The 27328-nt window shown below is 33.9% G+C and overlaps 1 protein-coding gene across 5 annotated transcripts in view; it reads left to right on the forward strand.

The window, feature by feature from the left end:
* Positions 1–27328, forward strand: part of RhoGAP19D (Rho GTPase activating protein at 19D) — a 503360-nt gene that overhangs the window by 327464 nt on the left and 148568 nt on the right. For all 5 annotated transcript variants that reach the window (XM_090412052.1, XM_090412051.1, XM_090412054.1 and 2 more), the window contains one exon: positions 2149–2238. In XM_090412052.1, the coding sequence (XP_090268178.1) occupies positions 2149–2238 (90 nt within the window). The remainder of the gene's footprint in view (positions 1–2148; positions 2239–27328) is intronic.

The raw sequence follows: 27328 nt of genomic DNA on the forward strand, positions 1-27328 counted from the left end.
GTGCCCACAGGACTTTGAAAGTCCACTGTCATTTGCTTTAACATTCCTTACTTAAGTGGAGTTGGATGAATTTGTGAAGATGTGGCTCACTTTCACCTGAACAAAGCTGTGAATACCCAAAATTGCTGGGTATGGGCTATGCTAAATCCACTTGCTATCCAACAAATTTCTTTACATTCACTCAAAGTTACTGTCTGTTGCAGGTTTATTTACCACTTTGTTTATCATTGGACCATTCTTCTTTGAGCACATTTGCCAGTTGGGTTCTGTGACCTGCTCAGTTATTGCTGAGAGGTATTGTGATATGATAAACAATTTTGTTGTGCTACAGCAGCACCTGCTGTAGCTGTGGCACAGTGATGATTCAGTCAATGTAGTAATTCGTTGATGATTATGACACAATGATTCAGTCAATTTCATGTAGAATGGGAGCCCCTCTGCACATAAATTGATCTGTACAGCAAGTTCTTCAAGAACACTTCACAGAAGCCAAAGTGATCAGCCATGCTATTCTGCCTTGTTCAACTAATCTCATCCCCTGTGACTTCTAGCTCTTGGGATTTTTCAAAAACAGTGTTTATCGGAATCATCCTGATAACTGAAAGTCAGAATGTGCGCAACATCAGTCCTTACCAGCTATGTTCTGCCATTGAACACTGTGCATGGGATGTGTGGCATACTGGGCAGGGCAGTGCAGTCCGTGAATGTATAATAAAAGTGAATAAAAATGTGTTATTTATGCTTGTGTCACTTTGCTCCTTCTTACACACACAGAAAAATTACTACACTCATATTTGTTACATCAATACAATGCCCTTGGTGGTGAATTTTGGAGCTCCTTTTCTCCCCTCCTCAAATATCGCTTTCGCATGATGCACAATATATTCCTGAAAACTTTCACAGCATTTGGATCACTGGATGGTACCCCACAAGGCCTTAAACAGGGATACTTTAATTTTGATTCCCTGTGACTTCTGGCTCTGGGGATTTTGGATGACAACCCATTATGCCCAATAGTGAACTCTGTTAGCTCTCCGACTTACTACCTTGCAAAATATCTCTCATCACTATTGACACTAGACACAGAGTTCTTTGGAACCAGACAAAACTTCTTCATTATAGCAAGTTCAAATTTGATCACCGTTTCCTTGAAACACATATAGCATTACATAATCATTCAAATGTGAACTGATCAGACTGCAGGCCAATATCCACGTTTTTAGAAGTGATTACTATTATTTGTTCATAAGGTTTTCTCTTAAATTATTTTTTTTATCTTTGCAACTTTCTGCAATTGTTCTTTTGAACTCTAATAGTGTAATATCATATACTTCAGCTACAGAGACATAAGCTAATATACACATGATTTATGAATCATTATTGTGATTCATGTTTTGAATGTAGTTAACAGACTCTCCCTGACATTGTCCATGTAACATTGGATGAATTAAATTTGAATTTTTTAATAAAATTCTATATAATTTTCGTTAGATCTCAAAGTTATTTTAAAATACTGATATATTAATAGTAGAAAAGATTATTTTAAAGAAAGGTACCATCTTTTACCCTTAGGAAAGTCAAGTCAAGTCATAACAAACCTCCCCATCATAAACTCCTTTGTGTGCACCACTATAAAAGCAAGAAATAATCTCTAGATTATTTCTTGCTTTTAGATATTCAACTCCTACTTTCAGTAAGGCAGCTTGAGGGAGAAGTACTGCTGCATGGTGCTACAAGCAGCCTTGCATTTAAAAAATAAAATATATTTCAGAATATATTTTGAGATTAGGATCATGCACACCACTCACAAAATTGTGCTAAATCAATCACTTGTATGGAGGCTGTGTAATTCAGGAGTCCATCAGAATGATGTATGAGGAACAGCAGAAGGATGCTGACTTTTAGAGAACTGAGAAATGGAATTCTTGCAAATAATTCAATTCATTTGGTTTTTTCATGGCATTATTAACATCAGTATTCCACTGACTGGTGATACACATTTGACATTTATGATAATTTTGTCAATATTCCAAAATAGAACAAGAACAACCAAAATCACATTGTTAATAAATGTATTTTTTCAAGTTGTTTAAAAATATAATATTAGTAAGAAAATTAAAATTATATCTATGCTTTTTAATACTGAAGCGATCAAGTGATCGATCTTGGCGTCATGTTTGGGCAGTATGCAGAGAAGAATCTTTACACCTTAGTAGAGACAGAAAAGAACCACATGAAGTGAGTTAAATTTTTCTAGTATGCATATATCTATTAATTGCATTGATCCTCGAGTATTGATTAGACAGAGTGAGATGTTGTTAAGTGATTCCTTGATATCAATATAGCTATTTGAGAAAAGGCTAAGAAAATCACTGAAGATGAACTTTTTAAAAATAAGCTCCTTTGAGTTGTAAAATAGGGGTCACCAGAATTAAATTTATATTTTATATAAATAGTCAAGAAAAACAAAGGAAATATAATGAATCTCTTTTAAATTTTTAGATCATGAATTGGTATAAGATAGGCTAGATGATGAGAATGGAAAATTTATTATAATATTGAAACTGCATTGCATGAATGGAATTGTCACACAGGTGATATACACAGCTTATTATTTCAGAAGTTCTAACTCTGATACAGTTCAGAATTTAGAACGGAAGTATGAACTGGAAATTGTTTGACTTTAAAACAGGTATGAAGGAGTTATAAACTTCACTATTATTTACAGTTTGTAAGAAATATTAATGGAGAATGCAGCATTAAACGTGATATAACAATAAGAGTATTATTACAAAATGTTATGTAAACAGTTTTACACATGTAAAGAAATAAGTATATGTTTAATGACTTTTTCAGAAAGGAGTAAAAGAAAGAGAGAGATAAACATTGACACAATGTTTATCTTTCTTCTCCTTAAAGTCATTCACTGACAGGTGCACACATCTGAAACTGGCAATCTTTTCAGTTATTTATGATATACAATCTAGTCTTTAGACTTTGCTGCCAAGTCTTTTACTCAGATTCTGGAATGGCCTCTTGTTTTCTCTCATTCAAAATACATCAAACTAATAACTATCACCTATTAATTTAAAGACAAATCCTTGCCTTGATCACATCCAGAAGTATGCGAAGTGTTCTGCTCTTGTGATGTGACTTATAACTCATTCGTGGACAGGCAGGAAGATCTGCTGACATCTATCTTGTTAAATATAAGAAATACATTTTGCATCATCATTAAGGCAAGTCGAGATTACCTGACCACGCCTTGGACACCCTTCCACATAGGATTAGATGGAAAAAAACCTAAGTGCTGTGCCAAAATCAATTCAAGTTCGAGAAACTGTTCTGCAATCAGCAGCAGCTTTAAAACATTTCCTAAACCTCAGCATGGCTGTATCAATTTTCATATATTGAAGATAGTCATTTTAATATCAAATTAATACTTGTTATTAATTAATAATAATAATATTTTGTGATGAATTCTTCCACTTATGTCTCGATTTTAGACGAATTTTCCTTTCTAATGTGTTCAAAACAATCTTTAATTTTTATCATCATCATTATCTAATTCCTGACATTTACCCTCAAGGGGTATACAGGATATTGATAGTACTACATGAAAAATTTACATCAATTTACTAACTCCCTATCTACAATTTTCTTCCAAATCAATCTATTACCTCTCAAGGCTCCAACATTGTCAGATCTTATATTTCTATCTTTTAATGCACTTTTTTACTGTATCAATCCACCTATATCTTGGTCTTCATCTGGGTCTTTTTCCTGCCAACATGGCAGAGAACACTTGTTTTGCTAATCTTTCCTCTCTGATTCTGTTTAAGTGACCATACTGCCTGAGATTAGCTCTGCTAATTTTTTAACTTCAATGAATTTTTTTAAATCTGCTAACTTTAATTTTTATTGCCTATTTATTTTTAACTGAGTCATTCTTTAGATAATTGAAATCCAGATAATGTACTTTATTTCTGCTCTTAGTGTTTTTTTTTTTTTTTTTTGTCATACTTTTAATTTTGAAACAAATGGAATGTGGTCTGAATCTCTATCTGCTCCTGGGTTTGCACAGTACTATTTCGAATTCTTTTTTCTAATCATTATATAATCAGTCTGGTTTCTGAGTTTATTATCTAGGCTTTCCTAGGTATATAGTCATCTTTTTTGGTTGTTAAAAGAAGGTATTTGCTATTATCAGATAGTTTGCTCACAAAAACTCAATCTTACATCTCTGTCATTCATATTGTCAAGTCCAAAGTTGACAATATGAAGACTCTTTGTAGTGTTACTGGGTGACACTACTCTTCCTGCAGCTTCAGTTTTGCATTTGGGTCTCCCATAATAGTCAGAATATCATCTTATCATCTTTCGTTATTTGTTTTATAACCTTTTGTATTTGCTCATGAAACTGTTTAACCTCCTCATCACAATGGCTGTCTGTTAGAAGCATATATCTGGATGATATCAATGTCTATCATTTGCAGGCCAATATCCAAGAATACTTTGGAAATTCCTTTTTTCATCATGACCCCCTAACACCGCTTGTCTGTTCTTCACTTCCAGAATAGATAGATGTAATGTCATTCCTTTCATTTTTTATTTCTTTTCCATCTTGTGTCACAAACTCCCATTTTGTCTATTTTCATATTTAGCATCTCTTACATTAATTGTCAAATTTACCAAGTTGGTGTAATGATCTAGCATTCCGAATAGCCATTTCTAAGAGCTTATTTGCGGTTTTCAGATGAATTTGTTCAATGATGGTCATCCTAATTGGATTTGGACATCAACTTCATAAGCCATGTTGTTTTAATTCATCCTATGGTTCCCATTTTCATCATCTTCCCTGTAGTTATATACAGCAGAGCTCATTGCAGGGGACTGAAATTCTTTTGCATGACTAAAACTCTGCCCCTCAACATCAGATTCATAATGTGCAGTTGAAGATAAGATTCTGAGGCTTTAATCTCTTCCATCTCACATTATTAGCCATAATCGTTCTGATCATGGTACGCTTCAGGTACACTGTCTCTCTTGAGTCTGCCTTCTTGCTTAATTTTTACTTTAGCTAGTTTATTTCTTCTGCTGTCATTAGCAGTACTCCTCTCCTAGTCCTGTGCTCTCTATCTTCCCTGAAAATAGAATATTCCTTACCATCTGTTTTTCTGATAGTATTTCTCTTTCTGCATCAATCAAGTCTCAGTAATGGCTATAATTTTTGATCAGTTTAAGCCAATCAGTGCCACCCTAGTTCCTAATGGCATTAATATACACTGCTTGGACAGAAGTCAGCGGACACTCCCATGGGCAAGAGCATTGTTCCATGTAACGAGGCATGCGTTTGTAGCTGGCAAAATTTGGAGGAATATGATGTGTGTCTGGGTTAAGTGTCTATGAGAAGGGAACTGACAGAGTTTGAAAGAGGCATTGTAATAGAATGCTATGTTGCAGGTCTATATGTTTGACAAATTGTTGACAAATCAGGCCAGCCCGGGTCAACAGTCAGTGATACCATACTGAGATGGAAGTGCAGGGAGTCAGCTGCAAGTTCTACCCACAGTAGACTACCCACCATGCTCCCTGAACATGACCATAGGGTGCCACAAAGGATAGTATATAAAAACTTCCATTCATCAACCAACACGTTGAATGCAGAGTTCTAGGCTTTGGAACATGAATCTGCACAAAAACATTCAGAACCGAGGCTCATAACATGGGTTTCCATGGTAGGACCACAATATGCAAGCCCCATATTGCTCTAACCAACACGCAACATCATCTTCAGTGGTGCAAAGAGCATGTATAGTGGGACATTGAAGCTTGGAATGCTGTGTTAGGGAGTGAAGAATCGCACCACACCCTCTATTGAGCAGATGTATGGTTGTGGCAGATGGCCGTTGAATGTCTCTTACAAGAATGTGTAAGTAATCCCATCTACCAAATTCAGAGGTGGTGGTGGTGTGATGGTATGGTCCTGTTTTTTCAGGTCTGGTCTTGGACCTATGTTTGTGATGCCACAAACATCGAGTTTCAATCCGAGATTCCTTACCTTCCTTTTTAGCCAGAATCAATACTTTATACCCTTGTATCAAGTTCACTGTGGAAATCTAAAAAGATACCAAATTATCCTTTTTTAGACATCCTTCTCTTCTGCTCACCATCAGGTAATTTAAATACATATTATTACAGAAAACCCACTTTTACTGGACGTTACATTCTCAAGCAATCTGTTCATCATCCTTCTCAAAAGACAGGAATCATTAAATGTTTAATTTGATGAGCTATAACTAATTGTCAACTCCCCAGCAGTTACAGAAAGAACTTTCTACTATCAAACATTACATGAAGTTAAATGGTTTCTCTGAAAGGACCACACAACATCTGTTCGACTACAAGCCAAACCAAAACAACAAAGAATCTATACATCGAGTTTCAATCCCATATATCTCTGGAATTTCAAAACCAATTTCAAGAATTCTGAAGAAATATGAATTAACAGCTACTTATATTCCTATCAATAAAATATCCCTATTTCCCATCGTCTAAAGATAAACACTCTACTACGTCTCTTCTTGGTGTATGCCAAGTTCCATGTGACTGCCATCTTTCTTACTTTGGATAAACCGGACACTCTATAGAATAAAGAATACAAGAACATCATCCTTATATTTTTCACAACAAATCTGATAAGTCTGGATTGGTGCAACACGGAATAGAGACAAACCGCAACATTCTCTGGTCTAAAACTCGTCTTCTACACAGATGTCAATATAAATTCAAATGCTTGTTCAAGAGGGTGCTGAGACCTTACTTCAGTGCCCTAACTTGACCCAAAATGACTACATTTCCTTTTCAAAAATATGGGAAAGTTTGATCTGAATAACACATTAATATATATATATATATATATATATATATATATATATATATATATATATATATATATATATATTTTTTTTTTTTTTAATACTTTCTAGATACTACATCTGTCTAATGATATCTTTAATATGATTTTATAAATTAAGTTTTTTGTATACGTTGTAAACATGTAATTTATTTCTGAACTCTTATGTTTACATTTCTTCAGCGAAATGATATTGTGATTAGCGATGTAACATTAAGTGACTCGTTCTAATTTTTATTGATCAATTGCTTGTATTCTAACCTTGTAAAAGACTGTTTCCTGTCAAGCCACTGATTTGTTATTTACAAACTGAAATATCTGGCAATATATTAAATAATCTTCTTGTGCTAACATGTTGATAATTCTTAATTTCATGTCACAAGTTTTAATTATAATTGCTGATTTACAACTCAAATAAAGACTAAGTATTGTATTGCTTGATATATATACAACTGTATATATATCAAGCAATACTTGATACTTAGTCTCAAGTATCAAGTATTGCTTGATATCAAGCAATACTTGATACGTGACACTATACAACTATAGTGTTTTGAATAGCTTCTTTCTTGGCATCTTGTGATATGTCTTTTCCAGATCTACAAAACTTAAATACAGATCTTTGTTATATTCCCATGATTTCTCAAATATTTGTCGTAAAGTGAAAATCTGATCCTGACAGCCTCTATTTGGCCTGAATCCAGCTTGTTCTTCACCAAGCTTCCTTTCCACAATCCTTCTCAACCGTTTCTCAAGTATACTTGCGTAAATCTTACCAGGAACACTCAGTAGAGAAATATTTCTGTAATTCTCACATTCAGTTTTATTTCACTATGAGAGCACTACTCCAATCGTCTGGAATTCGTCCCTCTGTCCAGGCCCTCTGAACTATGCAGTGCAGCCACTGTAAGACTTTTATATCTCCATACTTGGGCATTGCTGGTCGAATATCATCTACTCCTGCTGCCTTTCCGCATTTAAGGGCTTTGATGGCAAGTATGGATATGTATTCCTGACTGCATGCCTGTTGAGTGTATTTTACCATTGTGCTATCACTGCTTGTTTCATTTAGCAATTTTTCGAAGTAATTACTTCATACTTCAAGGATCTCTTTTTCTCCAGTTTTTATGTTACCTTTATTATCTCTAATTCCTTTTACAGCATTCTTTCCTCCATTTCTAAGCTTATTCAACAACCTCCAGAATATCTTGCCACTTTCTTGATATTTATTTTCTATGTTCTTACCAAAGTCTTCCCATGACTTTTGTTTAGCTAGTTTTACATAGTGTTTATCTTTCTTACATTTGTCTCTGTATTCTCTAAGAACACAAGCTGACTTATTTGCCAGGAACTTTTGTTATGCTTTCTTCTTTTCCTTCACTGCCTCTTTAACTTCCTGTATTCCACCATGGAGTTCTGATTTTTCTATTGTTGCAGACAACCTTACCACATGCCTCTCTGGCTGAATCAATGTTTTCTTCAGGAATTTGCCCCACTGAATCTCCAAGGTTTGGTTCCTGTTCTCAAACTCTTTCATTTTTTATTGAATAAATTTTGTGTATTTTATTCTACAGTTCACATATGAGAGCAGCTCAAATTTTATTTCTTTAAAACTTTCTTACAGGTTCCCCTTTTCAATATGAAATTCAATTTTATCCTGCTCAAGCCTCTGGAATTCTATTGAAATATTTTCTATTGAAAATATCAATAGAAAAAAACTAAAACGATGGTATTTTCTGGACAAACTTCCGTTAGAAGCAAAATAGTTATCAATAATAAAATTATAGAACAGATAAATACTTTCAGTTATCTTGGATGTGAAATATCCTATGAATGAGAAAAAGACATAAAATTAAAAACTTCAATTTTTTTTTTCAGATTAATAGACCTGATGAATAGAACACTTAATCCAAATATTGTACAAAAAGAAACATGCTTGAAATATACAATACTTTAGCAGTGCCTACATTATTATATGGCACTAAAATTTGGGCAATAAACAAACAAGATAAACGACAAATAAAAACAAGTGAAATGAGATTTATGAGAAGAACTGCAAAATACACCATATTAGACAAAAAAAGGAATGAAGGTATTTTAAAAGAACTAAAAATAAAATCGACAGAAGAAAAACTAAACAATTTTAAACAAAGTTGGATAGAACAAATAAACTGAATGGCCAACACACTCGATATCCTAAACAATTAATAAAATATGAACCAATTGGAAAGAGAATGCCAGGGTTGACTCTCAAAAGAGGATATTAGATAGATAATGAGACTGGAACAGACAAATATGATCTATATCCATAATGAGCATTAAAAAGATGATAATATTCAGAAGAGGGCAATCTGCTTAATAGATGATCCTTCCTGTACAGGATTTTCTCAATCACTTTATCATAGGTGCTCTGTGTCATAGGTTTCAGCACTGTGCTTCTGTGAATTGGCTGCTATGATTCCTCCACTTTCTTCTAACCATAGATTATCTAGAGCAGCCACTGGTTAACAGCCATACACTGTCTGGCTTTGAACATCCTAAACTAACTTCTCTTCATTGCATCAACCTCTGTTGTTTGGAACAATCTCTCCTATTTTTTTTTTCTCCACTGAGCGTAATCTCCCACTCTTTAAGGAAATACACAGAAATGATACACAGAGGTAACAAAGACAATATAGAATTTGTGGAAATGCAAAAGTTATCTAGAAAAGAGATCACAAATGAAATTGGAAAATATAATTTAAGAACAATTCAGAACATAACAGAAACCAAAAAATCTCTGAAAATAATCAAACAAGTTACATGGAAAGAAAAAATAGATTCCAAAATTAAAAAATAAGCAGAGAATCGCAAAATACAGCAGAGAAGAAATAATGGAAATATGTAGTGAGCTTTATAAGGGCCTGTACCCAGACAAAGAAACAGCTACAATTCCTCTACTACATTTAGATGTGGCTGATACAGAACCACCCATCATGATGGAATAATTATAAGAAAGTCCTTAAATTTAGAGAAGAATAATAAAAGTGTGAAGAACAAAAAGAAATAATTAAAGAAATTTAATACATTTTAATATTTTTATCTCAGGCGAAGAGAGGTTATCAGGAATGCAGTGTTAAAATTGTAATATCACACGCAAAAATACAAAAGAAACCATAAGTGGAAGAAATGAAGTAAAATAAATAAAGGCTAAATAAAGTCCTCTGAGGGCTCCCTCTGTGGGTGCTGTTGGCTAGTCTTAGATGTTGAGCAGGAGGCCTAAGAATTAAAGTATCTCAAATTTTGGGAAGTTTAATGCAACCATATTCAATTAAGATTAAGCTTTTTTTTTTTTTTTAAGTCTGTACCCAAGGCATGGTCTGCTAGACCTAGACTTGATTCACCATAGTTATGGTGGTGGATGTATTGTTCGTGTTCTTCTACGCAGATGTTACCAGATCTCCCAGTCTGATCTTAGTATGATGATTTGCAAGAATGAGGACCATTGTTCAATTAATCTTTATTTGAGTTGTATGTCAGCAGTTAGAATTGAAGGAAGTACAGGAAGGTGGTTTAATGTTAAATCTGATATCAGACAAGGATGTACATTATCCCATCTGTTATTCATTATTTATATGGATCACATTATGAAGGAAAGTGGTATTAAACTTGATATCAAGATCGGAGATGTTAATCTCAGCTCTTTGCTTTATGTGAATGATGTTAATACTTCTAAATAAATCCGCTGCAACTCTTCAAGCTTCCATGACTAAAGTGAATAATTTTCTTAACAGATATGGTATTGAAGGTCAGCATTAAAAAGACAAAGACAATGAAAATAGGCAGAAATCTTGAAAATATCAACTGTATTGTGAATGGAGAACCTATAGAACAAGTAAAACATTTCAGCTACTTAGGCACGATTTTTAGTGAAGATGGTAAATTAAATATGGAAGACATCAGAAGGAACAAAGCTGGTATGGTAGGAAGTCAACTGAATAAATTTATATGGAATAAAAATTAGTCAAAACACTAAATTAGCTGTACAAGACAAGGTTCAAACCAATTTTAACTTATGGATCTGAGAGCTGGATTCAAAATGAAACACTTGACCAAAGACTAGAGACAGATATGAGAGTCCTGAGGACGATTAGGCGTTGGAAGTTTATTTTGCACTTGGTTAGACTATAATAAATTTAGTTTAATCCTTTATCCAAGTGTAAGCAAGCAAAGTTTGCACCTGAAAATATCTTCAGGACTGGCTTAAGGTGGTACAACACTTAGGCAACTTGCAGCAAAGGTGAATCAAGCTCTCATCACTCCTTGTCTCAGTATCTCCCATAATGCAAACCATATCTCCTTGCAGACATGTATAATTTAGGTAAGGGCAGCTACAAAAACCCAGTTTCAACCTTTATTAAGGTCTCGTCAGTGGGAGGCAGACCCGGAAGTGGTGATACCAAGGCAGAAGCAATAGGAGAGGTCATATTTATCTATACGAGTCGCCATGTCCGCAAGGAGATGTGCTTTGCATTATGGGAGATACCGAGACCAGGAGTGATGAGAGCTTGGTTCACCTTTGCTGCGAGTTGCCTAAGCGTTGTACCACCTTACCCCAGTCTTGAAGATATTTTCAGGCACAAACTTTGTTTGCTTACACTTGGATAAAGGATTAAACTAAATTTATTATAGTCTATCCAAGTGCAAAATAAACTTCCAACATCTTTCCCTTAATCCAGAGTAATTTAATAATAAGGTGGTATACCTGTTGGCAACTTTGCCCAATTATTTATAATTAAATAATTGGGCAAATTAAATTTTAAAATATCATTTTCTGGGTACGATACAAATTTTTCCCAGCTTTCTCTTTCACTATTGCTGATCTTTTTTTATATTCAATTTCATCTTCTTGTTTTATGCTACTTAACCATCTTTTAAATGCCACTTTTTTATTTCATTGTCACATATATGTAATTTTTTATTTTTATATTTTTTGTGTTGCTAGACTTTCACATGCTGCTGATATAATAATTTTATTTTATGTTATTCCATTCTTTCGTGATGTCTCCATTTTCTTGTATTTTTTCTAAATAGTTATTAATCCTCTGTTGGTGTAAATGTCTTATACTTAAATCATTTAGTAGTCTTACGTTTTAATTAGATTTTTTTTCTCTTATTTGTTTATTTTTATGTATTGTTTGTAACCAGTTTGGTGAAAACATTAATTTTGCCTACACTAAATAATGATCTGTATCTATTTTTAGCCCTCTCCTGACTTTAACATATAGGAAGAGGTTTGTTGCTTTTTCATTTGCTATAAAGTAGTCTGTTATTGATTTTTGTCCTTTTGCTTCAATTGATTTATGGATCTAAATCATTACACCAGCTTTTGCATATAGTTGTTTCTTTCTTTTGTCCCTTTAAGTTTCTTTTTTGTTTCTGTAAGAACTTCAATTTCTATATTTTCTTCATTTAAAATTTTATCAAATTCTTCTTCTTTATGTACTGTGCTTCTAATGTTCCATGTAGCATATTTCACCACATTTTTCTTTTTCCAAAGTTTGTTAATCTTTTCCAATTTGCTTTCTTTTCCCATGTTTTCCATCCAGTTTAGATTTCTTTGAGACTTGAAAGTAATGTGTTTCCCTATATCAAGTTATTAACATGATGATAGGTATTCTAGTGGTGGCTGCCACCTTAGAGCAACTAGGCTTGCCGTTTTTTAGTAGACAGTTAAAACTACAGTTTGAGAGGAAAGAGGCACCCCTTCACCCTCGAATTACTCTTGCTCTAATAGCACTGAGGGGAAGGGAAGAGGAGTAAGAAGTAAGGAGAATATAGGAGAGTAGAAGAGCAGTCTACAGATATAATATACTGAGTGTATATTGTAGGAAGTAAGATTGGATATCTTGGGTGTGCCACACCCGTACTCATTAATGTGAGCCCCTGAAATTAGTCTGTGAGGGAACAGTTGTCTGTTAAGTGGATTTCCCTCTTCTGAATATCACCAAGAATTTTTAGAGAGGTCTTGGCTGCTCCACCCTAAATGTGGGAACAGTACCCCAAAGTTAGACCAATCTGAGACTTATAGAGAGTTAGGAGTTGAGAGGAAGAGAAGTAATGTTTAGAATGGAAAATAACATCAAGCTTTTTAGAGACTAAGGAGGCTGCGTAAGTAATATGTTTGTGTCAGGATAAACTGGATATGATAGTCGACTCAAGAAGAGAAAGTTGATCTTGAAAGGAAACTGGAACATTATCAAAAATGAGAGGGGGATGAGCTAGATTTTTCTTGTGGGTAATAAGGGAGGCTTGAATTTTATTAGCATTGAATTTACTAATGCTAATTTCATATTGTCTTCACCCCATTTCAGGATGTTGAGGAGCAGTGGCACACCCAAGATTTAATCTTGGGGGGGGGGGGGGGGGGGGGAGTTGAATGGATAAAAATATTTTAATACAATGAATTTGCATTAAATGTATTTTTATCCGTTCAACTAAAATTTGTTAAATTTCATTCATTCAATAAAATTTATTAGGTAATTATAAAAATTTATTTAAAGAATAAAATCCAGTTTTCTTTTCTTTTTACAAAGCTCTTGAATTGTTTCAGTCGTGGTTACATTAATCTCTCTGTGTGTGTGTGTGTGTGTGTGTGTGTGTGTGTGTGTGTGTGTGTGTGTGTGTGTGTGTGTATATATATATATATATATATAGCAAAGTCAGTCTGTTCAATCGTGATTGTGTCATGGTAGATCTTAAATAGGTTTTTAAAGGCATAAGTTAGAAAATGACCTGTCACTGACGCATGTTGTTACCGGAAGCGTTGCAAATATTTTTAATAAGTTATAGATGTTAGGATATATCATTTTGTCACACTTTGAAACTGCATCAACGGCATTTTTGCATGGAGCTATTGCAAATGGTTTTTCAAATTTCTTATGCCACAACTTGAATTCGGCGTTCAAAATTGCTGGATTTGTATAAGGCAAATCACTGGCATAAAATTCACACAATTGATGAAAATCTTCCATTGCACTTGCTGTTGGAGCATCTTTTCCATTTGGTAGGAGAGAAAAAAATATATTTCAAAATGTTGTGGTGCCGAGTGAAACGTTCATGAAATTGAGTCAATATATGATCAATAAATGGAATGAAAATAGTTCTCCTTAAATACTTTTCTACAGAATTGACTGGAACATTAGACCTTAATGTTTGTTTTGATGAAGTCCTTGGCTTTTTAATGTCAATATTAAAATTATTGGCTTTTATACATGCTTCATCGTAAATATCTTTAAATGAAGAATCTGGTGTTTCACGAACGGTATTTAATTGAGCCACAGCATCATCAACAAAATTTAGGGCAATTAAGAGATCACTGTCAGATTTTTGCATTATTTTAGACAATGGTAAGGTGCACACAAATATTTTTTGCAAGCTAAATAAAGATATTATAAATCTTAAAAGATATTAATATTATAATATTATAAACAGCAAGGAAGTCCTGTCTTTTAGGAGTATTGAAGAAATTGTGTACCTTTTCAATTATGCCAATGCGATTTCTTATTTGTCACAGATATAGCATTTCCAAGTGCCAAATTCAAACTATATGATGCACAATGAACATATAAAGCTTGTCGATATTATTATTGCATAACAATAATGTTATGCAATAATATATCTCCGTCTTCACCAACCACAATCATCATCATCTACAACAATGCTGTCGACCACTGCCACTAGTATTTTCACAGACAATCACAAACATCCAAGCCCACGATTGGATTCGAACTCGCAGCCTTTTGGCTGGAGTCAGTCAACCAGGCTGGATATATAGATAAAAAAATTAAATTTTGTGGATAAAAATTAAAACAAAGTTTTAATTTTTATTAAACAAATAAATAAAATGATATAATTATGTTACTATTTACTTTTAGTGAATTTAGTGAACGACCTAGCAGAGTTGCTGGATATCTGGCTCAATTTTGGTCAACTTCAGTCGAAGATCGGCACACACACACTAAGACGAATTCTGTATTTTGTTTTTATTTGAAGGAGCGATGAAAATTGTTTCTCGCAAAGATATTTTTCTATAACCTGCATGAAATCATCATGCAGGTTATAGAAAACTGCATGATGATTTTCGACTTCTTCAAATAATTCGGGAAATTCACTTCTCACTGAAGGTGAGATCCAGAATCAAGCCAAACCACAATCACGTAATTGCATTTTAAGCCCACTGTCACTTGAAAGCTCAATTAGCTGCTCTTTTTTCGATCACGAAAGGTCGTTATCGTGACTGCAAGCCTGAAATGGATCGTGAAATCACAGAAATTTCTTATAAAAAGTTATTCGGAAAATGTTTCCAGATTCTGTTTCAGAGTTTTGAGGTGGACACAAACCCTTTCCCAGTGATTAAATTCTAAACTAATAAGTTTTGGGGCCCTATACAAAATAACCAATTGTATTTACCTTTTGAATACTATCCGGGGAAGCTCCAAACCCCATCCATTTCACCAATGTATCAACAGTCAATAACAACAGTAGCCTGATTACGCGTTCATAATCAGGCTACTGTTGATATTCTTTATATACACATTCAAACATGTAAACAATTGTTGAATAATAACGCAATAATGTAGGCATAATTACCGTAAAGGGAGAAAAGTCACATAACAGAAAGATGTTCCTACAAATTAACCAACTGTATTTACCTTTAAATGCGATCCACTGATCGAGTGTCCAGCAAATCAGCAAATCTTTCCTTTCGTTCAGCGTATTAATATTATCGCATTGCAACTGTGGGAATTCTCTGTTTCCGTGGGTTCGTCACAGACCTCTTTCTCTTCAGAAACTACACACAAACTGTCATTACAAACTTGTTTTGTATTATCACTGTTATCCAAGCTATTTTTCCATTTAAAGAAGGTACCAATGTACTTATCCATAATTGAAATACTGTACTTACTCGCATATAACTCTCATCTCTGATTTTACTTTTCAAAAAAAAAGAAATTAAAATATTTCACATATACTTCGCAAATGAAAAAAGCTGAAACGCGTTCAGAGCAGGACAATGGAAAAATAACTTACTCCCATGGTAAACAACAGGCCCTCTCCCAATAGCTCTATATTGCAGAGGCAAGAAAATCAAGTACTTTTATTATGTCAGTGAATAAGGTATAAGCAGTCTGTGTAATATATTTCTCAACAAATAGTGAAATTAGAGACAACTGGGATAAAAATTACCCTAATTAATAAATCACATGTCCCCTCATACAGAAACTATGCTGTATATATAGACTCAAGCAAAACCGTATGTTGCATATATATATATAGTGAATGCTGTTATGGCAGTTTCACATTTGGAATTGGTTGAAGAGAGTTAGCGTTTCAACTCAATTGTCAGCTTGCTTTTCGCGTGATTTCCGAAAAATATATAAATACTGGAGTTAACTCACAACACATTTTGTCTAAGTATTACTTAACACTTCTGAAGATATATTGAGCCTTGGTTGAAGGAGGAAAACCTTCAACAATAAAAATCAATAAACAACAAGCAATTGGTTGAAATGTAGTCATGTGGACAACACATGTTCACTTCAAATCTGACAAAACAGCAAAGGAAAGTGGAAGCAATGTAACCATATTGTTTTTCACTTCACCCCTCTTTTATTACTCATTCTGCTGCTACTACAAATTAAAATAGTGGCAGAATGTTCATTCCATTAGCATTCTGCTGCTATATATATTTTTTTAAGTATTCATTTTATTTTAATAATTTTTACTTACTTATTCAATTTTAATTTGTTTTGTTTGGATAATTAAAATATATAGATTTATTTGGTTAATTTAAGCCTGTGGACTACCTGTCCCATCGCCGCAGACCACAGGTTGAGAAACACTGCTATAGGGTTCTCTCATCTTATGTGACCCCTAATTAAATATGCGAAATATTCTGGAGGTTGTCGAAGAAGCTTAGGAATGGAGGAAAGAGTGCTGTAAAAGAAGTTAAAGATGATAAAGATGACATGAAGATGGGAGAAAAAGATATCCTTGAAGTATGGAGTAATTACTTTGAAAATTTGCTAAATGAAACAAGCAGTGTTGACAGCACAGTGGTAAAAAAACACTGACCAGGCATGCAGTCAGGAATACATATCCATACTTGAAGTAGAAAAAAAGCCCATCAAAGGCTTGAAATATGGAAAGGCAGCAGGAGTAGATGATATTCGACCAGAAATGCTGAAGTATGGTGGTATAAGAGTCTTACAGTGGCTGTACTGCATAGTTCAGAAAGCCTGGACAGAGGGACGAATTCCCGATGATTGGAGTAGAGCTCTCATAGTACCCATATATAAAAAGGGAAATAAAACTGCATGTGAGAATTACAGAGGTATTTCCCTACTGAGTGTTCCTGGCAAGATCTATGCAAGTATACTTGAGAAACGGTTTAGAAGAATTGTGGAAGAAAAACTTGGTGAAGAACAAGCTGGATTCAGGCCAAATAGAGGCTGTCAGGATCAGATCTTCACTTTATGACAAATAGTCGAGAAAGCATGGGAATATAACAAAGATCTGTATTTAAGTTTTGTTGATTTGGAAAAGGCATATGGCAAGGTGCCAAGAGAGAAGCTATTCAATATGCTGCAGTTATATGGTGTCAGTGGGGCATTATATCAAGCAATACTTAGTCTTTATTTGAGTTGTAAGTCAGCAGTTAGAATTGAAGGAAATACAGGAAGATGGCTTAATGTTGAATCTGGGGTGAGACAAGGATGTACATTATCCCCTCTGTTATTCATTATCTATATGGATCACATTATGAAGGAAAGTGGTATTAAACATGATATCAAAATTGGAGATGTTAATGTCAGCTCTTTGCTTCATGCAGATGATGTTATACTCCTAAATAAATCCGCTACAAGTCAGCAAGATTCTCTGACTAAAGTTAATAACTGTTGTAATAGATATGGTATGAAGGTCAGCAATAACAAGACTAATAAAAATAGGCTTGAAAATATCAACTGCATTGTGAATGGAGAACCTATAGAACAAGTAAAACATTTCAGCTACTTAGGTTTGATTTTTAGTGAAGATGGTAAATTAAATATAGAAATAGACAACAGAATCAGCAAAGGTGGTATGGTGGGAAGTCAACTGAATAAATTCATATGGAATAAGAGAGAAATTAGTCAGAACACTAAATTAGCTGTATACAAGACAGTGTTCAAACCAGTTTTAACTTATGGATCTGAGAGCTGGGTCAGAAGTAAAACACTTGACCAAAGACTAGAGACCGCAGATATGAGAGTCCTGAGAAAGATTAGAGGCATGAACAGATGGCATCAATGGCAATATCATATTAAAAATGAAGATATTAGGAATCTCAAGTTTTATAATAACCAATTTTGTCCTCACAAAACCTCCTTGCGGTTTTGTGAGGACTGTTATTTATAATGTGTATTTTATATATATTTTCCTCTTTATGTATATTATTATTCTCTCTATATACTTATGAGGTGATTTATTATATAAATCTCTTTTACTAACAATTATTTTTATTTTGACTCTGAGTGTCCCTGTATGTTATTATATTTGCACAAAGAGTTCACTCCAATTGGTGTAATGACTTTAACACACTCTTTCAGAATCCAACTAATCATTGACTCAATACCAAGTACAAAATAAACACATTTAATAAAACTTAAAACAATATATATATACACTTCTAGTAATAATACATAACTATAACTACAGATGGATCCAAGGCCTTATTTAAAAATATAAACTTACTCTTAAGACTAAACACTTTTTCTTTCACAATCACAAAAAAATGTTCATAGTCTTTTTCTCTTTCTGTTAAGGCTCTTTTCCAGAAGTTACAAGGTTCTGTACTTCATTTTCAGGATCCTTTTCATCAATCAATGTAACACACATAAAGTCTTCTTGACTATATCCTGTTTTCCTTTTAGTAGTAATACTCATCAGATCAGGCACCTTTAATACCTAAAAATCTTCTTAATTCAATATATTTTCTAAACTTTCACTTTCAGGCATTCTTAATACTTATAAAACTTCCTTATCATTATTTTCTCTAAGAAAAACATTCACTTTAGAATGTAAGCAACAAGGTCTCCTTTCATTCACAATACTAAATTGACAGTCTTAACTTATTCCACCTTAAAAACTTGCAGTTTCAAGATTTCCTTTTATTCATTACTTATTTCTTCTTGAAACCTAATATTTTTACAATTCCCTTTTCGGAATACATTATGAAATTTCTTTTGACTGCCGCACACAAAAAAAATCATCAAGTTCCTTCTAACTTGAATATTTACTGGCCAATTTATAAAAACTTATAGTTTCAAGACTTCCTTTTTATTCTTTACTTATTCCTGCTTGAAACCTATTTATTTTCACTATTCCCTTTTCGGAATACATTATAAAACTTCCTTTGACTGCCGCACACAAAAAATCAAGTTCCTTCCAACTTGAATATTCCTCGGCCAGTGTTCTAAAAAACTTTCGAACGCACTTTTGTTTACAACTGTAACTTGGATACGCAACGCTTTCCTTGTCAGCTGTCAATCACACATCAAGTTCTCTCCGGGAGCATGCGCACTCTACAAAAGTCAGAAACTACGCACTGCAATAAAATGGCTGACTCGCTGTATCCATCAGCGCTAAGAGAAAGTCTTTCACAAAACACAAAATTCAACATTTTAAAATACAACAAACTTTCTTATAAGTAACACAAATAATCAGTTTAGTAAGTACTTCAATATTTTTTACTTCTTTACATGTTACTTCTAATATAACATTTTCATAACGAGCAGACACTGTGTGTATGAAAACAAAAACTAACAAGCATAATTAATACGTAAAAATTTCAGAATTTTTATTATGATTATTTTTACAGGACAACATTCTACACTACGGTGGCACCAAAACTCAAGCCTGTCTTCTCACAAGAAAGATCTCATATCCCTTCCCCTAACTTATACCCAGATATTCAAACATAATCAGATTTTCCTTCTGTGGCTGACCTGCACCTCCAGCCTCTACTGGCACAAACACTGCTCAGACATAGCTTCTACAGCCACCAAAGAACTTTGTATACTTATCTGCTCAAGGCACTATCTTTCCTATGCACAGCTGTTAACTCAGTACAAATCCCAGATCCACCCTACATGGAATACTATTTACACATTTGGGGATGATGCACTGAAATCCCCACTCTTGACACTATCCAGAAGAGGGAGGGCAATATGGTTAATCGATGATCCTTCTCTCACTGATTCACTACAGTCTCTCTCTCACAGACATTCAGTTTCCACTTTATATTATTTTATACATTCACGGTCAGTATTCTTCTGAACTGGCAGCTATCATTCCTCTATTTACCTCCAAAATAGAAAGAACAAGAGCAGCTGTTGGTGGTGACATCTATTTACATTCTGGCTCCAAACTTGCTGAATCAACTTCTCTGACTCTTCTTTCATTCCACCTATCTCTGTTCTTTGAAACAGCTTTCTTTACACAGTCTTCCTCAAAGGCTATAACTTACAGCTGTTAAAAAAAAAAAAAAAAAAAAAAAACGACAAATTCCTTCTTTCTTCCTTTTTTTTTTTTTTTTTTTTTTTTTTTTTTTTTTTTTTTTTTTTTTTTATCTTGAGCCTATACACGAGAAGTTGGTAGATCAACCTATAGTACATAAAATCAATAGATCTTATCCTCTTGCCCACTCATGGCATCTCACTACGATGCTATAGGTCTTTCATGTGAGTCAGATATACATATAATATAATACTAAGTAAATAACTCTTTTTGGATAAAATATATTACTCTGAGGGACATTTTTGGAGCTACATTGGATATGGATTTTAGATTTATCAAGCATTAAGAGTTGAGCAGAAAGAGAGAGAGAGAGAGAGAGAGAGTGATGTTTTTAGAATGAAAAAGGAATGCCAAGGTTTTGGAGGGAAAGGAAAAATTGGAGAATAATATAAAAGTGAAGAAAATTGAATTTTTTATTTGAATGTAGCTCCCATTCCTGAAAGGTTGTTTGTAATGCTATAATATATTAATATCATGGGTTATGATTTTTTCTTCTTTTTACTGATTTTATATATATATATATATATATAGGTAACCCTCGTATAACGCTGATGTTAGATTTCATAGAAATGCTGCATTATATAAATCGCGTTATGCAAGACTCAGATCGCATAAAAAAGTAGGGTTAGGTTCCGAAATCATTTTTTTTAAAGATTATATAAACAATGACACATCCAACATAAATATCTTTTTATTTAATTCAGGTATTTCGTGTAAGCTAAGAAAACATATAAACTATGAAAGAAATACATGGTATAAAATTATAAATTGTACGTAAACTTCATTGCACATAATAAATAAGTGTTTTAGGCAAAATAAAATAAAGTGCATATTTGAATCGTCATCACTGTCTTCAAAACTAACATTTCATAGATATTCTTTATTTATGAGGGGCAGGATGTCATCACTTGAAATCTCTTGGATATCATTAGTATAATTCTCATTGTATACTTCTGCAGGTTTATAATATAATAAATTTAGTTTAACCCTTTATCCAAGTGTGAGCAAACAAAGTTTGTGCCTGAAAGTATCTTCAGGACTGGGGTAAGGTGATACAACACCAGGGCTGCTCACACTTGGATAAAGGATTAAACTAAATTTATTATACTCTAACCAAGTGAAAAATAAACTTTCAACATCTTTCTCTAAATCCAGAGTAATTTATTAAAAAAAAAAAAAGGGTGGCACACCATTTGGCAACTCCTATAGGCAGAGATGACCTGCGAATGCTTCTGCCTGGTATCTCAGCTTGGGCCTGGCTCCCACTGAAGAGACCTCAATAAAGGTCGAAACTAGTCTGGGTAGTGGCCCTTCCCTTAATGCATAACATTAGACATATCTGCAAGGAGATGTGTTTTGCATTAAAGGAGATACTGAGACAGGAGTGTTGGTAGCTTGCTACACCTTTGCAACGAGTTGACCTGGTGTTGTATCACCTTACCCCAGTCCTGAAGATACTTTCAGGCGCAAACTTTGTTTGCTCACACTTGGATAAAGGATTAAACTAAATTTATTATACTCTAACCAAGTGAAAAATAAACTTTCTGCAGGTTTAGTTATCAAGAAGTCAGTAATAAGACCTTGCTTACCATTGTGCTGCAATTTTTATTAATTTCACAATATGGAACTAAACAAATATCCAATTGTCTCACGAATTTTCTGGAAAGCTCCATTGAGAGATCATTATCCGTAAAATAACTTTCTTGCCAAATTCAATCCTTCTGCTAATTTCTTTTTAAACTGAATTCTTTAACGGATTTATCACAATCAGAATCTTCAACAGAACTTTCTCTGCCATTTGGTTCGACGTCATCTATTAATTGTACCAGTTCCTCCTCATTTAAATCTATTTCCCCATCAATTAATTCACTAATTTCATTTTCAACCATATCGCAAAAGCGCTCTAAGTGGCCATTACTATAAAAATAAATTTTTTACATAAAGAAATGCATTATATATTGTATCTAACTCACCAGAAAATAAAGTGTTCAGCTTGAGATTAACACAGTTATGATTTTTAATGCGCTTTCTTGGCAGAAAACGAAGACAATTTTCAACTATAAGCACTTTATACGGTAAACAATTGATGTACATGTGTGCGAAACTTATAACTACATGCACGATACAGGCAGACGTAAATTTAACGAAGATAAAATTTGATTTTTAAGTCGAGCGTTGAAAAATACATCATAAGATAAAGGGTTACTACAGTTTGTAGACCGTCTTATATCAAAACCGTGTTGTATAGGTACCACGTTCAACAAGGGTTACTACAGTTTGTAGACAGTTATATCGAAACTGCAGTGTATAAGTACTGCGTTATACGAGGGTTACCTGTATTTGAAATTTTTATTTATTTTAACTGGTCCAGAAGACCTGCTCTAGAGACTAAACGTTAAACTTTTTAAGCCACTTCAGGCCTCTAATAAATCTCATACCGAGCGATGAAATTAATTTCCCACCTAAAATAAGACAGGATTGTTTGGTAGCATTAAAATTTAATAAATTATCTTCATCCCAATGAGAATGGCTGGAAAATAGGTGTTTAAGGCATTGGCAATAAATGATCTTGAAGCTCTTGAGTCATCTGAGGTTTTGTGAAGAAAGTAATTCACATAAAAGAAAAAGAGTGGATGAAAGTATAGAGTCTTGAAGTACTCTGGTATTGATGGAAAAAATTAGATGAGAGGGAAACCATTTGCCATAACATGCAGTGAATGATTGGTGGGGGGGAAGCTGGCAGTCCACCTAGAAATGGCACAGTGGAGACTATAAGATGGTAGCTTTGAAAGAATCTACAACGCCAGACTCGATCAGATGGTTTGGAAGAATATCAAGAACAACCATATGAGTTTCTCCAAATATTTTCTTAGCCTATGTTCAAAGGTGAGTAATATTAGTGAGAAAGTCTGCTGTAGAACAAGAAATGTGGATTCTATATTGGTAATTATTAATTAATCAATGGATTTCCAGGTAGTGAAGATGTTGGTTGTTGATGACCCTCTCCATTGTTTTGAGAGTAGTATTGAAGTGAGGGCAATGGGACAATAGCTTGATGACTGGCTTTTATCTCCCTTTTTAGGACAGCCTGGCTAAAAGTTTGCTTCCATGCTATTGGATAGATTTTTTAAAATTTTATTTATTATTTTAATTAATTTTTATTTTTTTATTATAGATCCCATACATTAGAGGTCGAAAAACTGATAAGCACATTTGTGCAGTATATGGCATGTAGGTGAGGATCGAGAAAGAGGAACTTGACATTTTTTTTCTAAAGAGCTGTCAGGTTATAATTCAGGAATACTTCAGAACTACAATGAATGTACTTTGTTCTAAAGTACAAAGGTAGATGGAATAAAAGAGGAAGAAGCAGATGCTAGATGCATAGAACAGCTTGTAAAGGAGATAGATGGGTGTTAATTCTGGACCAGAACACAGCTCTTGTTACAGCTGGACAGATACTATATGAACTGGAGAATTTGTAGCAACACTATTGTGTATTTTTCTCATGTTCTTCTGTTGAAAGATCAGAGGTTGCATACTGATGGTAGGTTGTGGTATAGTAGGGGAAGATTTGCCTTTGGCATCTAAACAATTGATTGGCTGTGAGATGTATTGTGCATCTGTAACATGTTAACTGCACATAACCTCTACTTTGATTCTTTTCAGCTGTCTCCCAATCTCCTTAAACTCTTGGTGACCATATCTGCACAGTAGTTCATGTCGAGATATGGTCTTATCAAGCCTTGTCAAGTGGGAGAATAACATCCTATTTCTAACTGTTAGTGTTCAATGGTGCAGGTATCTCATGTGAAACTTAACTACCTTAGCAATGTGCCCTAAACTTTAACTCACTGTTTGCCAGCATTGTTGGCAAAGTGGCATTTAGTTTTTCACTCAGAAGAAACATCAAAAAAAGGCAAGGAATTATTCGTTTGTCGGCTATTGAAATGTTCGAGGAAAACCACACTATGAAGACATCATCTACATAGCGTTTCCAAACTTTAGGTGTTAAAATAAAGGAAGAGATAGCCTTGGTTTTCCTCGAACATCTCAATAGCCGACATCAAAGCTTGAAACAGATAATTCGTTGCCTTTTCTTGATGTCAAACTGACTCGCTCTTCTGGTAAACTCAAAATATCGATATATAGAAAGCCCACACATACCAACAGATATCTGCATAGTCAGTCCCATCACTTCCCTCCTCATAAGCTTGGAATAATTTCCACCTTGGGACATAGAGCTCATTCTCTTCTGGATAACCCAAATGAACTTCTTACAGAAATAAACCATCTGAAAACTTCTTTCGAAGTTAATGGATATTCCAAGAGAATCATTGAAAAATTCCTTCTTAATCCTCCTAGACATCACTCAGAAGAAACAAATAGATTCAAAGGCAATATATCTATTCCTTACATAAGTACAGTTTCACATAAATTAGCAAAAGTTCTAAGAAAATACAATATCAGAACCTTGTTCACTCCACTTCCAAAGATCCGTTTCTTAATAAGCCACCCAAAACCTTTTCATCATCAACTCAAATACCCTGGTGTATATAAAATATTGTGTGATTATGATATTCCTTATTTAGGGCAGACAGATAAATCTCTCGAATTGCATATGGAAGAACACATGAGGGACATTACTTACAAGAGACAGCGAGCCAATGCATTATTAAGTCATATCCTTTTCTCGGCTAATCCTAATGATGAAAACCAAAGTCACAAAGTCTGCTGGGAAAAATCTACTAACATCTTCCGTTGCAATGATGAACTAGAGACAAATCGTGGAATCTAGAGAAATCATCTTCAGTCCTGTTCATCTAAATAATAACTTGAGCTACAACCTCCCAGATAGTCATTCAGCTGTAATCATGTACTGGCATTCACGTGATGTTGCAAGCACGCAATCTCCCAACAATGCAACAAACAAGAGAATAGCTTTAAATACAACTACAACGTTTTCATGCTAATTATGTATAGAGACTCTATGTTGTTCATAGTCTGTTAACCTTCAGTATTTAGTGTTTTTTCTTTTTTCTTTCTTTTATAATGTCACCTGATGAAGGCTGTTACAGGCCGAAACTAGTCGTGTTTTTATATTAAAACCTTTTTACTTAAATCTCAGTTCTAGTCATTCAATTCTTCTTAAAAATATGTATGTTAACCGAGTTAATGACCATTCTTTCATATATATATATATATATGTGTGAAACAGTACTTATGTAAGGAATAGATATATTGCTTTTGAATCTATTTGTTTCTTCTGAGTGATGTCTGGGAGGATTAAGAAGGAATTTGTTAATGATTTTCTTGGAATATCCATTAACTTCGAAAGAAGTTTTCAGATGGTTTATTTCTGTAAGCAGTTCATTTGGATCATCAAGAAGAGAACAGGCTCTATGTCCCAAGGTGGAAATTATTCCAACTTATGAGGAGGGAAATGATGGGATTGACTGTGCAGATATCTCTTCTTGATGATCCAAATGAACTGCTTACAGAAATAAACCATCTGAAAACTTCTTTCAAAGTTAATGGATATTCCAAGAAAATCATTAACAAATTCCTTCTTAATCCTCCCAGACATCACTCAGAAGAAACAAATAGATTCAAAAGCAATATATATATATATGTATATATGTATATGAAAGAATGATCATTAACTCAGTTATATATATATATATATTCATCAAATCTCCCTATTGATTTGTATTTTCCTGCTTCCTATTCTGGCATTTAAATCCCTGCTAGTAATAAACAGTCTCTTTTATTTGTTTTATCTATAACTTTCTACAGTTCTTTGTAAAAGGTTTTTCTGTGTTATTCTTTCTCCTCTTCTGGTGCATATGTTACCTCTTAATGTTTTGAGTCTAATTTCTATTAGTCTTTCAGTAGTTATAATACACAATATTTTTCTTCATAGATTTATGTAACTTTATACCTGCCTTTGCTCTTCTTTTATTCTGGTATAGATTTGTTTATATGGTACATTTTTGCTTTTCTTTGTTTCTGTTAGAATGCATATCTTTACATTGGATTAAATTAGTTGCTCATCAAGATCCTCTTCTTTGTGTGCAATGCTCCTTACATTCCAAGTTGCAGTTTTCATTATATGTTCCTGCTTCCAGTTCTGTAGTTCAAGTGTAGTTTCACTCAGGATTTAAAAGAAGACTATCCCTTCTTGAAAGACGACGAAACAACAAACAAGTTGCAATGTACTGTGAGTCATTTCATTTTTTCAATTGAACATGGAGGCTATTCTGATATAAAACAGCATTTGACGAAGCTAAAACATAAATTGGCAGCCACTGCTTGTAGTTCAAGTCAAGATTTATATCATTTATCACGAAAAATTCAAAAGGGAAATTAAGTGATGAAAGTAAATGTCTTGCAGCTCAAGAAGGTTTGTTTGCACTTCATGCAACGAAACATAACCTTTCTTTGAGGTCAATGGACTGCACCTCTGCAGTAGTGAGAAATTTATTTCAAAAGCAATTTACATGTGGGCAAAACACCAGAACTGACACATATTTGTCTTCTTTCAATTCAATTACTATTTCTTCCATTGCATAAGGTGCCAGGATATTCACTAAAATTGATTGGCACTTTATGCAGTGTGAGAGATTTCAGCTGAATTGAAACAAGCCAAATATGTGTCGGTTATGGTGGATATATCAAACCACAGAGATTTGAAGTTGGTGCCTGTCCTTGTTGGTACTTCATCCCGAATAAAGGTATTCAGGTTAAAGTGATAGATTTTCAGAACATAACAGGAGAAATAGCAGAACTGCTTGCAAATCATATATTGGATAT

Source organism: Typopeltis vanoorti, chromosome 22, assembly GCF_054136105.1.
Source record: "Typopeltis vanoorti isolate ZY-2024b chromosome 22, IOZ_Tvanoo_1.0, whole genome shotgun sequence".
Lineage (NCBI taxonomy): Eukaryota > Metazoa > Arthropoda > Arachnida > Uropygi > Thelyphonidae > Typopeltis > Typopeltis vanoorti.